Source organism: Stegostoma tigrinum, chromosome 8 (assembly GCF_030684315.1).
Source record: "Stegostoma tigrinum isolate sSteTig4 chromosome 8, sSteTig4.hap1, whole genome shotgun sequence".
NCBI lineage: Eukaryota > Metazoa > Chordata > Chondrichthyes > Orectolobiformes > Stegostomatidae > Stegostoma > Stegostoma tigrinum.
Window position 1 is genome coordinate 83,566,337 of NC_081361.1, and position 16,248 is coordinate 83,582,584.

Sequence of the window (16,248 nt, forward strand, 5' to 3'; positions counted from 1 at the left end):
ACGTGAAGAATTGCAGCCTGTTGTTGTGTAGAAGGACATGGGTGTCCTTGTGCATGAATCACAAAACGTTGGCTTGTCAATGCGGGCAAGTAATTAAGAAAGCAAATGGAATATTGCTCTTCATTGCTAGGGCAATGGAGTTTAAAAACAGGGAGGTTATGCTGCACCTGAATAGGATGTAGGTGAGGCCACATTTGGACGTGCTGCATACAATTTTGGTCTCCATGCTTAAGAAAGGATGTACTGGCAACAGAGGGGGTGCACAGGAGGTTCATTAGGTTGATTCCGGAACTGAGAAGTTTGCCTTATGAGGAGAGATTGAGTAGAGCAGGGCCGTACTTATTGGTTTATAGAAATAAGAGGCGGGATCTTATAGAAACATACAAAATTATGAAGTGAATAGATCAGATAGAAGCAGAGTTGAGGTTTCCACTGGCAGGTGAACGTAGAACTAGGAAGAACAGCCTCAAGTAAGGGGGAGCAGATTAGGACTGAGTTGAGGAGGACGTTCTTCGCCAAAAGTGTTGTGAATCTATCGAATTCCCTGCCCAATGAAGTAGTTGAGCCTACCTCATTGAATGTTTTTAAGGCAAAGATAGACAGATTTTTGAACAGTAAAGGAATTAAGGGCGATGGTGAGCAGGTGGGTGAGCTGTCGAATACAAGACAAAAAACTTTGAAAAAAAGAAGTGTCTTTTTGAACAATATTCAATTTCTAAGGTAGAGAGGAAATAAAGTGCAGCTTCTGTTAATGTAGATTAATGGGAAACCCCAGCAGTTGGTTTTAACAGCCCCAGGATGGAATAAGCTTAGTTATGCTCACTGGCACACAAATAACCAAGAGGTTATCTAGACAATGTAAGATACTGAGGATGGTGGAAATGTGAAATAAGATGAGAAGGTCATTGTTTCTCTCTCCACAAGTATATAAAAGGTGAAGGGGGGGGTGGTAATAATCTACCGCGACCATTTGGTGGTAGGAATTGTTGTAACAGTACGCACAGCATGGCGATCAGCTGTGGGGTTGGTGTTTAAAACCTCAAGCTACAAATGGTAAAACAAAATCAACTTGACACGAGGAAAACAACATGAAAGCACAAGATGGCTTACTGCTTTAAGAACGTTATTGCTTTAGGAATACTCAGACCGTCAGTCAGCAATTGCAAGCGCTTTAGGAATACTCAGACCGTCAGTCAGCAATTGCAAGCGCTTTAGGAATACTCAGACCGTCAGTCAGCAATTGCAAGCGCTTTAGGAATACTCAGACCGTCAGTCAGCAATTGCAAGCGCTTTAGGAATACTCAGACCGTCAGTCAGCAATTGCAAGCGCTTGAACAGAGAAGAAACCAACAGAACTCTACGATGGAAAGGCAGGACAAAGGCAATTTTGACCTCAAAGCCAGGAAAAGGTGCTGGAGCAACAATATATCTAGTAAGATACAAAATCAGGGCAAAGTGCGAAGTTAACAGCGTCCTTAACAGTATGTGAGGGCAGTCTGATCCAAGGTTTGAGAAAGTTCACAGTTTAATAATTTACTTAGATACATTCATGAATAAATAGGTAAATAAACAGATAAATGAATGAATGACCTGTAAAAAGTGCTAAGCAGTAGAGCTGACGATTGAAACTACTTTTAAACATTTCTGTTGAGAGCCAGATGTAGACAGAAAACAGATGCGGTCAGAAGACCTGAATCCTTTTCTGATGAAAGGTCTAGGCCCGAAACGTCAGCTCTTGTGCTCCTAAAATGCTGCTTGGCCTGCTGTGTTCATCCAGCCCCACACTTTGTTATCCTGAATACTAGGTCCGGGGTAAGACTGGGGCAAAGTTAACAAGTTGGGTTTAACCAACTTTCACTGGTGCACACACACTGACAGGCCTTTGTTTAATTTGTATGAAAAAGGAGCTGAGAAACAGGTTGCTGTCTAACCTGGAGGTTCCTCTTCCCCCAGCCCGGCTTGTCTCTGTGATATGCAAATCTTTATCAGCCCCAGGGCATCGGCGAGTCATTTGGGAAAATACGCTGAGATTGCAAAAATAAAATTATTGGCATCAGGTAAAAGTCAGATTCTGCTGTCAGGGCATTAACAGCGAGTTCACCATTGCTGACATGAAACCTGCAGTGAGAATCCAGTGATTTAATCTCATCATCTGCTGTTTCTAGCTCCCCCTTGTTCCAGATAGAAACCCGATGTTGTGGATTCCTGGCATGAAATTCAGAGCGAGGACCTCGTGGCTCCAGCCCACTATTTCAGCCCCTGGGCCTCGATCATGGACAACAGGCCCCAACAAATCGGATATGATTAGCTGGCCGTAAGTTCCTGCGCCCCCATTCACAGTTTGGTATCACTCATGCACCAGCTTCGCCATATCCTTGCAGTAACATTTCCACTCACTTTGCACCATACCACCTCGTTCAGGCCCGAAAGGTTCACAGGAATTCTCTGTTGCCTTGTCTTAGGTGCAGTCACAAAGCCAGGCAGCTTGTGATGATCAGTCAAAGGGCAGGGCGTGCTGTGGTAGAGTTACGTCAATGCCATGCACACTCAATGTGTCAGCAACCTACAGGCAAACACACAGCACATTCTTCAACCATACGCCCATGTCACAATCTCAGGAGAGTTGGGCTGAGTCTGGTCGAAAATAACAGCCTTCTGTCAGACAGACCAGCGCAGGAGGATCAGAGCTTGGATGTGGTCAGTTTCCCACTTCGAATCAGAGTATCATAAGTCCCCACGATGTGAAAGCAGGCCATTTGGCCCATCAAGCCTACACTGACCCTCCAAAGGGCATCCCACACAGACCCATTTCCCCTACCCTGTCTCTGTAACCCTGCATTGCCCACAGCTAAACCATATAACCTGCACATCCCTGGACACTTCAGGCAATTTAGCTCAGCCAATCCACCTAACGTACACATCTTTGGAATGTGGGAGGAAACCCACACAGAATGTACAAACTCTGCACAGGCAGTTGCCCAAGGATGGAATCAAACCCGGGTCTCCGGCATTGTGAGGTGGCAGTGCTAACCGCTGAGCTACCCGGGGCATCCAGGGTCAGGGAGTGAGGCATGGTCAGTCCTGCAAGTCCATTGCAACCAGTCCAGGGACTCGTGATAAGTCAGTCGGGAAGCTGCACTGAGATCAGTCAGGGGTCCAGTTACCCATCACTTGGGGCCCCCTGCCCACATCAGTCAGGAGGCTGGGCCATAGACAGTGCATGGGTCTGTCCTGTAAAATTCAAAGGGGTCAGCGCTGCAGCAGGAACTCTGGGGAAGTCAATTGGAGGCAGCATGCTGTGATGCAGAGGACATAAAAATGTAATAGAGCTGACTCAATTCATAAGGGTGAGAGACGGTGAGAGTCCAAAGGGTACATTGGGATGGGAGGTCATCATCAGTTACCACTGCCCTTGCTTTAGTTGGGTTTGGGGGTTTGGATACAGTGCATTACTGTGTTTTCCACGATGAAACTCTGTACTAGCAGCTCAGAGAGTAGTGCAGAGAGACGGAAGTTAAATAATCTGGTGGGGTGGGAACGTGGGGAAAATCCAAGCTGATGGGATGATGAGGGAGGACTAGGAAGAAAGGAAAATGAAGGTTTGGGAATATCAACTGGACTGAGAAACTGAGCCTGATACTCACTTTTTAAACTACTGACTATATCCAACCTCATCCAAATTGCACAGGTACAATGGACATTAAAAATGGCAGCCTGCACATCTGGAGTGAGTGTTGTTGGTGTTTCACTCTGTGAGGGAGCAAGTCCAACTTCATGTGATGTGACAGACACCCACATAGTACAGGTGAAGACAGGTACAAGTTTACAGAAAGTGATAGCCCTGTGGTACTATTGCTTGACTAGCAACCCAGAGACCTAGATACTGTTCTGGGGACCTGGGTTTGAATCCCACCACGGCGGCTGGTGGAAGTTGAATTCAATAAACATCTGAAATTAAAAGTCAAACAAAACTACCGTCAATTGTCAGGAAAAAAAAAATCTATCTGGTTCACTGATGTCCTTTAGGGAAGGAAGCTGCCATCCTTACCCGGCCTGGACATGTGACTCCAGACTCACAGCAATGTGGCTGACTCTTAACTGCCCTCTGAGCAATTCAGGATGGGCAACAAATGCCGGCCTAGCCAGCGATGTCAACATTTTGTGAATAATAAAAGAAAACTAGCTGTTATCACAATATGTTGTACGTGGGCCTCACAGATTGACATACTGTACCAACCAAAATATCTGGCCTGAAGCACTCTTGACCACATCATTGAATATTACAAATGAACCCTACTAATCCTGTGACACAAAGGTAATGTCTTGTGGTTCTCTTTGCCAAAGAAGTAATCATCTTCCACAGTTCCATAGTCCGCAAAAGATGCAGATGCTGCTCATGTCACACCTTGGGCTGTAAAATATCCACACGCATTACTATGCTGCATGCAATGTTGCCTTTCTTGGACACTATGGAGATTGGGGTAGGAGGAGACCTCCCTGTTATTGCTTCTGCCACATAATCAATCTCTTACTATGTGTGCACCAAAAGCCTCAGCCAGAGACTCATAAACCACAGCAACAACATTCAATGTCCCAATATTTCGAGGACACTGTCCAAATGTTATTGTTTTTCTCCAACTGCTAATGATCACATGATTGAAGAGCTGCTTTGTTCCTGATATGGACCATGGAGACTCCGTGGAACCACCCTCAGGGATCTAGCCACAAACGCTGTGGTTGTCCCTGTGGCTGCTGCACTGAGGAATAGGCAAGGAACTCAAGGCTCAACAAATCCTGGACCAGCATCAACCTCCAGTGGATGTGGAGCCAAACCCCACAGTGAGCTTGTAGCACAGGACCCTCATGGTGTAGTGAAAATGTAGCTTGTCTTCCATGGAATATCATGCAGGTAAGAGGGGCTGTGGTGCTATACTCTGTCCAGATGTTAACATCAGAATCCCATGTCATGCTGTCCAGCGTATCGACAATAAAACACTCCCTTCCATGGGGGCAGCCAAGGCCCATTGGTTTCAACATCAGGTTTCCGTGTAGGTGTTGCCTGGGGCTTTGTACCAATACCATCCAGACGGAGGACATTGCCTGATCCTCGGAATCTCTGATCAAAACAACTGGACGACACACTGAGGCTATGGGATGGATGAAGGGGAGCTGAGAAAGCTGTAGCTTGGTGTTCATGAACATGAGAATGTTCTTCAGGCAGAACAGCACAGTGCCATTGACCACTGTGACACAGATAGAACATCCTTGAGAACCTCATTCAATGGACCGGAGTTGAGTGAAATTGTTTTTCCACTGACTATAAATTTCCTGATGCTGCTGAGGCCAATAGTCCCTGTGTAATCCCAACTGCAAGTGCAGGTTAACACTTTGATCTTTCTACGCTATTAATAGAAGTTAAAATTATGAATGGATTGAAGTCTTCACATCATCCAATATTCCCTTGATCATGACAAAGTTGTGTTAGTGTGGACACTATGAAATGGACAACTATCACAGGCTTATACAGGGCTAGAACATTACGTGGTGTTAAGAGTGACTAACCTCTCTAGCTTCATTCTCGCAACTAAAATGACATTCATCCAAAAGCCAATGGTGAACAGTGAACATATATTTACAGATGTGAAAATTATTAACAAATGAAGAGTCACCCACACCATCTATATGCCTTCAGAAGATCTTCTTTTCCCTTCATGTCACAGTGCAGTCCTGATGTCCACAGTTAGAGTAGAGGGACTGTGTCCTATTTCAAGTTTTGGTTGATGACCCCAGGGACATTTGTAGCTAGAAGGCCAAGACATGTTGACTGACTCCTGCTCAGGAGGTAAGCACATGCTCCTCAACTTGAACTCCTGCAGCACTGAAGATGGCATGCAGGATGGAGATGGAAGGCACGATCATGTCTGGGATGTACAGTGCAGAGACTTTGAGGGGAGCCTGTATGGGATTCCTCGTCTGGATGGGGGAAGCCCTATCTCCTTGTGTGGAAGGGGCACCTGGAGTGAGGTAAAGGTCCCTCATCTCCCTATCACATCGCATTGGTGCTGATCTGCCTCCAAAATCCAACTGGAAAAGGTGCAGAAAGATTTACAAGGATGTTACTGGGTCTAGAGGGTTTGAGATATAGGGAGAGGCTGCATAGGCTCAGGCTATTTTCCCTGCAGCATCAGAGGCTGAGAGGTAACCTATAGATGTTGATAAAATCATGAAAGGTCTTTTCCCCAGGATGGGGCAAGTTCAAAACTGGATGGTATAGGTTTACGGTGAGAGCAGTAAAATTAAAAAGGGACCGTGGGCAATTATTTTCAGGCAAAGGATGGTACGTGTATAGAATGAGCTACTAGAGGAAGTGGTGGAGGCAGGTACAATTACAACATTTAAAAGGCATCTGGATGGGAACATGAATGGGAAGGGTTTAAGAGGGATGTGGACCAAATGCTAGCAAATGGGACTAGATTAATTGAGGGTATCCGGTTGGCATGGATGAGTTGGACCGAAGGATTTATTTCCATGCTGTGTGCTCTGTGACTCTACGTCATTCACGTGGGTGGCCAGTTTTAGGAAGGTTACATCTCTCCCCAAGTAGAATGTAGGAAATGCTGGAAGAGTTGCACCTCCAATCTTGAGCTAGTCTCATTTGTGCTTGTTGCAGATAGATTCTTAAGTGAGGCTATCAGCAGCAAACATAACAGCAATTTAGGATGGAGTATATGCAAACTTTGAGTAAGAAAACCTAAATTTTTATTATGAGTCTAATTTTGTTTGTAGTTGACATTAAACTGAAGTCTACTGCTTAAGTTCTGTATTTACCAGCCTTAAGTAAGGTTTTGTTTTTTAAGTGTTCCAGTGAAAGAGCAGCATAATTAAGAACTAGCTGAAACTGGATCCTCATTCAGTAAGTGAGATAGGCTTTTTGTCTTGGCGGCAGATTAAACCAGCCAATTTAGTTCAACTTAAAACCCAATTGCAATTTACAACAGAGTGCCAGAGTTAGGTGATTAAGGGAATGACAAGTAGAAAGTGAAAGAGGTGTTCTGTTGCTTTTGCTTTTCCTAAACCTGTTTAGCCTCAAATAATGATGCGACTCTGCTTTTGGAGAAATTGTGGTTCATTTTTTTATTTAGTCTTGGGATGTGGGTGTGGCTGACTGGCTAGTATTTATTACCTGTCCCTAATTGCCCTTAAAGGTGGTGGTGAGTTACCTTCTTGAACTAGTCTAGTAGGTAGACCCAATGCGCCATGAGAGAGAGCATTTCAGGATTTTGGGCCAGCAATAGTGGAGGAATGGCAATATATTTCCACATCAGGGTGATGTGCGACTTGGAGGGGAACTTGCAGGTGGTAGCATTCACACGTATCTGCTGTCCTTATGCTTTTAGATGGAAGTGGCCACGGGTTTGGAAGGTGCCAAAGGATCATTGGTGAATTCCTGCAGTATATCTTGTAGATAGTAGCAGTAGTGTGAAATGAGTGTCAGTGCCAGAATGACTGAATGCTTGGACGATGTCAAGGTTATTGAGGTTTTGTACAGGTGTATGCATCCAGGCAGGTAGAGTATTCCATTACGCTCTTGACTTACACATTATAGATGGTGGATAGGCTTTGGGAAATCAGGTGAGTTACTGCAGAATTCCCAGCCTCGGACTGGCCATAGTAGCTACTTTATATGGTGAGTACAGTCAGTTTCTGATCAATGGTAATGTGCAGGGGGACAGGAAATTCAGTGACAGCAACACCTTTGAATGTTAAGGGGCAGTGGCTAGATTGTACCTTATGATAACTATCTGGTTTTTCTACTTCAAGGGTTCAAAGTGGTATTGCAACTGGTAATAATGGTAAACATACATAGATGGCAAAAAGCCAGTATTCAAGTTCAGCAGCTAATAGGGAAGGCCAGTCCATCACACAAACCAGCCTTCCATTCATTAACTCCATCTATACTTCCTGGTTGCTTTCTTAAGGCATCAAAGTAATCAAAGACCCTCTCACATCCCAGATTCAATAACAGCTTCTTCCCCACTGTAATCAAACTTTTGAATGGACCACTCGTGTTAATTCTGATCTTGGTCTCTGCCCTTTCTATGTGGTATACAGACCACTGTATTCTACACTTGGTTCTGCTATCTTGATGAGCTTTGTACACTACAATCTGCCTGTGTAGCACATATACTACCTCAGTACGTGAGAACAAATCAATCAAGGCATGTAATAAGTTAGGCTTAAATGCAAAGGGCATAGACTACAGAAATAGGGATGTTATGAACTATACAAAGGACTATCCAGAATACACCTGGAAGTATTGCAGAGACCTGGAACCAAGATACTGAAAATCCATTCAAGGCTCTGAGATAGACATTTTTAATTAGTAAGGGAATCAAGAGTTAAGGAAAAAGCAGGAAGGTGGAGTTGAGGATTATCAGATCAGTGGCAAATAAGGTATCTGCCCACATTTTACAACCAGCAGTGAAACAAAGGTGCTTGCCACTGACCTTGAATAAAGCTATCCACAAAAATTTAGTTTGTGGTATGTATTTTCCCCTCTTCTGGCAGCAGTCAAATCTGATTCCAAATGTTCATGGGAATGTCTCGGCATACAACAGTAGTGAAACAACGAATCACAAAGTTACCCACTACAAACCATAAAGTACCTAGTAGTCTTTAATTTGAACTTTTCATAGTAAAAGTAATTGGATGAAAATAGAAACTAAAATAAACACATGTAAAAAGGAAATAAAATAAATTCAAGAGTTTTTACAAGACCAACTGTTATGGACCACACAATAAGCATAAAGATGATGTTCTTGTTAAAACACTTGCTTTTCATCAATTTCAGTCGGCTGTAAGGCATTCACAGACTATCAGGTGAAGCACTGAGTCACTAACAGTAATTTCTGGATTTCCACTATTACATTCACCATGGAAACCAATAACCTAAAAAGGAACAAGACTTCTCAGATGATTCCAATGGTAAAACTAAAATTAAAACTAAATACAAATTAATGGGTAAGCTATATTCTGCAAAATTTATCAAAATTAGTCAGTCTACTAGAAATGCCATAACCATAATGCCCCACCCTCAATTGCGAGAATTTCCCAAAAACACCGACATTAACATTAATCAGTGTTTAAATGTGCAGGTCAAAACTCCATTTGTTGCCATTAAGTTCAGTAAAAGAGCAATGACAAATGCAGAGCACTTCACCAACAGTCACACCACAATGACCCTACTTTTACTGACTTCATCATGGTGCCAGAGGCCAACAGTAATTAAAGCTCAACACATTACATCATTTCCAATAGGAATACTATCGATGAGCTAGTCATACTTCAGGGCTTGTGTTCTCCACCAACTGTCCCAAGAAGCTGTTGGCATTAAGAAATAACTAGCCTATGGAAAATGTTTTCTACATTGGCAGCCTCAAATTACTATCCAAATTAAAGAAGTTAACAAATGTTGAATTCATCTGATGTAGTCCTAATATAGAACTATTTCTTTACAGTCTCAAATTGATCAAATGGCCTTTTTAACAGATGTATTACTTATACAGAGCAATCATCTTGAAGATCATTACCTCAACTATTTTCTGAAACTAGGATGATATGGTGATCAAATGCTATTACAGAGTGTGACTGTATTGGATGCTACATTCCCGGTTTCTTCCATTATACAATCCCTTATTGAACAGTGTGCATGCTCACACCTTAAAAGGGAGCATTGGTCTGTATTTTTCACATAAATTAACATTCCAGAGTACTGTGCAGCCACCCAGCCATTAGTCCTGACAAACTCTGAATAACTGATACCACCATCTCCAGCTCAACCACTCCTTGCCATAAAGAAATACATTCTCAAAGAACTCAATGTAAATTCATTGTAATATCTCAAATTATTAATGACAAAAAAAATCACAAGTTGACCCTTTTGGAAAAAAATGGTAATTGGCCTGCATTACTGAGGGAGGAAACTCAACTACACTTTTCAAAGGAAATTTGTTATATATTTGAAAAGGGAATTGTTCACAGGCTATATTTAGCACTGATCACTACACCATCTCCTTGAAAACATTGAGAGATGTAAAGAAAACAATGCATCCAATGCCAGTCTGGACGAGACTGGTACGTTTACATTTGCAATCCATTGTAAAAGACTCAAACCTGAGACATGGTCTGCACTAAGCATACTTTGAACATGTTCATGAATTCTAGACAAGTAACAAAAATTCTATATGCCCACCTGTATACATATTGCTCCCTCATAACTTCATACATACATATCCAAGCCTAGAATACTTGGGTAGAAGTTGGCAGTCAAGATTTAGAAACCTAGACAAGATAGAAAATTGGACCAGAAGCCATTGGGCCCTTCAAGCCTGTTCCACCATTCAACATGATCGTGGCTGATCATTCAGCTCAGTATACTGTTCCCATTTTCTCACTATACCCTTTGGTCCCTTTAGCACTAATAACTAGATCTGTCTCCTTCTTGAAAACGTTAAATATCTTGGCCTCAATTGCTTTGTCGCGGAAAATTCAAAGGGTCACAACTCTGGGTCGAGAAATATCTAAAAACTCACTCCTATATGGCCTACACCATATCCTTAGTCTGTGACCCCTAGTTTTGGACTCCCCACTTATCAGCAACATAGTTCCTGCATTTCCCTTGCTAGTCTTTTTAGAATTTGAAGGTTGAGAGAGAATCCCCGTTCATTCTTGTAAATTTGTGAATATAGTCCTAATCAATCCAGTTTCTCTTCACGTCAGTCCTGTCATCCCAGGAACCAGTCTGATAAATTTGTATCACATTGCCTCCACAACTGAACATCTTTCCTCAGATAATGAGGCCAAAACTGCACACGATATTCTAGGTACAGTCTCACCAAGGCACAATACAATTACAGAAAGACATCCCTGTTCCTGTACTTGAATCCTCTCCCTATGAAGACCAACGTACTATTCGCCTACTTCTGCACCTGAAAGCTTAGTTTCAGCAACTGGCAAACAAGGACACCAAGACTCTGCTTCATCTCAGACTCTCTCAATCAACCACCATTCACTTATTAAATTTTCCTTCTGTTTTTGCTAACAAAGCAGATAACCTCACACTTACCCACAGTAGACTTCATTAGATCAACAGCACCAAGTGTGGATCTGTATGAAGAGGCATCATTGGACCTGAAATATTAACTCTGCTTTCTCTCCACAAATATTGCCAGATCTGCTGAGTTTCTATAACCATTTTCTTTTCCAAGTTTTCAGGATTTGCAGTTCTTTGTTTTATTTTGGATCTCTCAGGTTTGTACTCAGAACCTTCATATCTGATCGACGCACAGAATTAAGATTAAAGTACTAATCTTTAATCATTAACTGTGAGAAAATCTCTTTCAAGATTTTCATGGAAACACTTGTAAAACTGCTTTCATATTCAAGTTAAAAAAATTTATTTGCGCTGTGCAAGTTTGTTACCTAATCTAAATGTTAACAAGAGCATACCAATTTTAGTCTAACATGACTCTTCCCTGAAAATAAGTTTGGATATTAGTGAAAAAGTCGAAATTTCAGCATAGTTGCTACCTTGACCATTTTCCAAATATGACGTTTATCTATTTAGGAATGTGAAAATTAGAACAACTTCTCCTCATGGTTTTGACTGATTCTAGTTTGCACTAGATATCCCCTGCAATATCTACTGTAATCAGATAATGGGAAATCCATTTTAGACATTATCAAGTCTACTGCCTGTCAAGAAAATACTCAGAACTCCAAAAAAAAATCAAGTAAAACTAGCAAAATCTTTAAGTACCTCCCAGTTTAAGGGAAAGCTAACGTAAGAATTTGCTGGTGTATCTTTATTTTTCAGAAAACATTCAGCTCTATAGTACATCAGGAAAATTAATATAACTACTCCACCTTCACTCTGACATGCTGCTTCTCAGCCCTAGAGGGCAAACGCATCGGCCTCGCGATATTGCATCATAGTTTTAGCACTACTCAACTGAAAGCTCAAGAAAATGCTAACAGTTGCAAGCACCCCAGGATTCCATCAAGCTGGTCAACATATGTTCAAATCTGACACTTTTTCAAATTAATACACTGGAATATAGAGGTATTAGGGCTAACAAAAGTAATTCCCTGAAGGAAATGCTCAAGATAAATTAATTGATTAATTATTTCCAATCAGCAAATACAACAGCTAAATATAAAGAATACAACATAATGTATATAATACCGATCATATGCCAAGTCTTGTTCCATAGCAAACCAGAAATGATGAGTTGGTTTAAGTTGTCAGAAGCTTTTAAGCATGTGATATCTGGACTATGGCAGGTACAAAGTGCAGCTTGCTTGGTTTAATGTGCAGATAATTCAATTTAATTTTGAAACATTTAAAGATTATGACATTCATGGGTTCATTTGTAGTAAATGCTACAATTTAAATACATGTTATGAAGTCCAACGCCACCACGCCACTTTCATTCTATCCCACACTGCAGAAAAGGAATCAAGTGCAGGACGCACATCCAGAGCAGTGAACTGATATGATGATTTGTCAACTTCACCTCCATCATAATAATCAATCACATATCGTACTTCCTTTCCACAGCGGTTTACAATCCAGTCGTGTCGATCAAAAGGTAGTTCATACCTAACAATTTTTTAAAACAATCAAGATATCAGTCAGTTTACAAAAAATTAATATTAAATACATGCATAATTTTAAAATTTAACTTTTGGTTACTTTCCTTGAGATTAATATCTAGACTATTAAATGGCTCACTTAGCTAAATGTCAAGGTCCAAATATAAAACTCCAAATTCTTGAGACGAAATTCAAAAATATTTTGTTTTTGTCAATACCTTCTCACTTTTTTGAATGAACTGCCAGTTATATTAATTTACTCCTTCTAAGCACCATTTAGCATACTAGTAAACAAGCAGCAGGCCAATCGGCTCCCCTCACCTGCTTTGTCATTTAATACTTACAGGAAGGATGTTATTAATAGATTAGATTCCCTACAGTGTGGAAACAGGCCCTTCAGCCCAACAAGTCCACACCGCCCTTTGAAGCATCCCACCTAGACCCATCCCCCTATAACCCACACACCCCAGAACACTACGGGGAATTTAGCACGGCCAATCCACCTAGCCTGCACATCTTTGGACTGTGGGGAGAAACCGGAGCACCTGGGAGGAAACCCACGCAGACATGGGGAGAATGTGCAAGCTCCACACAGACAGAGGCTGGAATCGAACCTGGGTCCCTGGTGCTGTGAGGCTGCAGTGCTAACCACTGAGCCACCGTGCCACCCCTGGAGGGTTCAGCAAAGATTTACCAGGATGTTGTTATGTATGGAAGATTTGCATTATAAGGAAAGGCTGGGACTTTTTTCACTGCAGTGTAGGAGGTCAAGAGGTGACCTCATCAGAAGATTATCTATACCCCTCATTATCATATAGAGTTAATGGTACTTGTCCTTTCTCCTGGATTTCAAGACAAGGGGATACATTAAGATGAAAGGAGCAAATTTCTTTTTAGAGATAATGGGAACTGCAGATGCTGCAGAATCCAAGATAATAAAGTGTGAAGCTGGATGAACACAGCAGGCCAAGCAGCATCTCAGGAGCACAAGAGCTGACGTTTCGGACCTAGACCCTTCATCAGAGAGGGGGATGGGGTGAGGGTTCTGGAATAAATAGGGAGAGAGGGGAAGGCAGACCGAAGGTGGAGAGAAAAGAAGATAGGTGGGGAGGAGAGTATAGGTGGGGAGGGAGGAAGGGGAGAGGTCAGTCCAGGGAAGACGGACAGGTCAAGGAGGTGGGATAAGGATAGTAGGTAGGAAATGGAGGTGCGGCTTGAGGTGGGAGGAAGGGATGGGTGAGAGGAAGAACAGGTTAGGGAGGCAGAGACAGGCTGGGCTGGTTTTGGGATGCAGTGGGGGGGGGGGGGGGGGGGGGGGGGGATGAACTGGGCTGGTTTTGGGATGCAGTGGGGGGAGGGGAGATTTTGAAGCTGGTGAAGTCCACATTGATACCATTGGGCTGCAGTCAATGTAACGGAGGAAGAGGTAGGGTTTGGGGCCTGTGTAGGTGCGGAAGAGGGACTGTTCCACGTAACCTACAAAGAGGCAGGCACAGCTGGGGCCCATGCGGGTGCCCATGGCCACCCCCTTTGTCTGCAGGAAGTGGGAGGAATCGAAAGAGAAGTTGATGAGGGTGAGGACGAGTTCAGCTAGGCAGATGACGGTGTCGGTGGAGGGGGACTGGTCGGGCCTGCGGGACAGGAAGAAACAGAGGGCCTTGAGGCCATCTGCACGCGGAATACAGGTGTATAGGGACTGGACGTCCATGGTGAAAATGAGGTGTTGGGGGCCAGGGAATTGGAAGTTCTGGAGGAGGTGGAGGGCGTGGGTGGTGTCACGAACGTAGGTAGGGAGTTCCTGAACCAAAGGGGAGAAAATGGAGTCCAGATAGGTGGAGATGAATTCGGTGGGGCAGGAACAAGCTGAGACAATGGGTTGACCAGCGCAGGAAGGTTTGTGGATTTTGGGAAGGAGATAGAAACGGGCCGTGCGGGGTTGGGGAATAAAAAGGTTGGAGGCTGTGGGTGGGAGGTCCCCTGAGGTGATGAGGTCATGAATGGCGTTGGAGAAGAAGGTTTGGTGCTCGGGGGTGGGGTCATGATCAAGGGGGTGGTAGGAGGTGGTGTTGGAGAGTTGGCGTTTGGCCTCGGCAATGTAGAGGTCAGTGCGCCATACTACCACTGTGCCACCCTTGTCTGCGGGTTTGATGCTGAGGTTGGGGTTGGAGCGGAGGGCTGCCCGTTCTGCAGGGCAGAGGGTGGAGTGGGAGAGAGGGGTGGAGAGGTTGAGACGGTTAATGTCTCAACGCCAGTTGGAGATGAAGAGGTCGAGGGAGGGTAGGAGGCCTGGGGGTGGTTTCCAGGAGGAGGACTTGTGATGGAAGCGGGTGAAGGGGTCAGTGGAGGGGGGTTAGGGTCCCAGTTAGAGAAGGAAGCATGGAGGCAAAGGCGGCGGAAAAACTGCTCTATGTCCAAACGTGACTGGTATTCGTTGATGTGTGGTTGTAGGGGGACAAAGGTGAGCCCCTTGCTTAGGACTAACCGTTCATCCTCAGGTGAGTGGGAGGTCTAGGGGGATGGTGAAGATTCGGCAGGGCTCAGTGTGGCTATCTCCTCTGGGGTTGCTGGCTGTGGAGGTTGTGGGCGGAGCGATGAGGTTGTCGGCTGTGAGCGGGGTTCCGTCGGCGTCGGCTGTGGGCGGGGTGGGCAGCAGCAGCAGTGGTGAGGGTGGTGTGTGTGGTGTTGTAACTGGAAGTGGAGGCGGTGACTGCAGCAGCGGTCGCGTCCGCGGTCCCAGAAGTGGTATGCCCAGCGGTGGCGGACGTGGCGTCATCAGTGGGGTCAGCGGCCATGTCCTCGTGGTCAACGGCAGCGGGTGCGTGATGGGGGAGGGGCAGGGACAGGAATCCTCTTGTGGGTGGCAGGAGCCAGTGTGTTTGTTGTACTTATGATTTTTGGAGTCCAGTAAAGCTGAGTAGAACTGGGTGTTCAGTCTGTGGATCCTACGGAGGATAAAAAACAGCAGAGGTCCTTTGCAGGTCTGGGAGAGTGCCTGGAGGTGCCGGTGCATGGCCGTGAGTGTCTGTTTCAGGACTCGCAGGGAGAAACACTTCTGAAGGGTCTGAATTTTCTGGGTGTAGAGGTGGTCACGGTTGGGGCCAAATTGGGAAGGCTTGAATGTAGACTGTAGTCCAATGGGGATGATCCGGTTCCGTAGGCAGGTGCTGAGGAAGGTGATGTGGCTGTGGTACCTGGTTTGCTTCAGGACATGGTCGAGCAGTTTCAAGGCTGAAGAGATTATAAGAGAGTTGCAGTGGGAGACAGATTCCCGGAGGTTGGTCCGGATGGAGGAGGGTAACTTCTTCAGGTTACCTAACAGGGCAGTTCACATCTGAACTTTCCTGAGGAAGGTGAAGGATGTGGGTACAATCACATTTAAAAGACATTTGGCTAAGTACACAAAGGTTTGGAGGGATAGGGGCGAGGAGCAAGCAGGTGGGATTAGTTTAGCTGGGGATAATGTTTGCATGGACTGGTTGAACCAAAGAATCTGTTTCTGTGCTGTATGACTCTAAGATCACAGCTGATCTGATTATAACCTCAAATCCACATTCACATTTACACCTGACAAGTTTGCACCCCCTTGCTTACCAG

General features: G+C 44.2%; 1 protein-coding gene across 3 annotated transcripts in view; it reads right to left on the reverse strand.

Annotated features, from left to right (window-relative positions):
• Positions 1-8,658: 8,658 nt before the first annotated feature.
• LOC125456482 (holocytochrome c-type synthase) overlaps positions 8,659-16,248 on the reverse strand; it is a 28,312-nt gene continuing 20,722 nt past the window's right edge. For all 3 annotated transcript variants that reach the window (XM_048539622.2, XM_048539623.2, XM_059648047.1), the window contains exon 7: positions 8,659-12,661. In XM_048539622.2, coding sequence (XP_048395579.1) covers positions 12,460-12,661 — 202 coding nt within the window. In that variant the 3' untranslated portion in view covers positions 8,659-12,459. The remainder of the gene's footprint in view (positions 12,662-16,248) is intronic.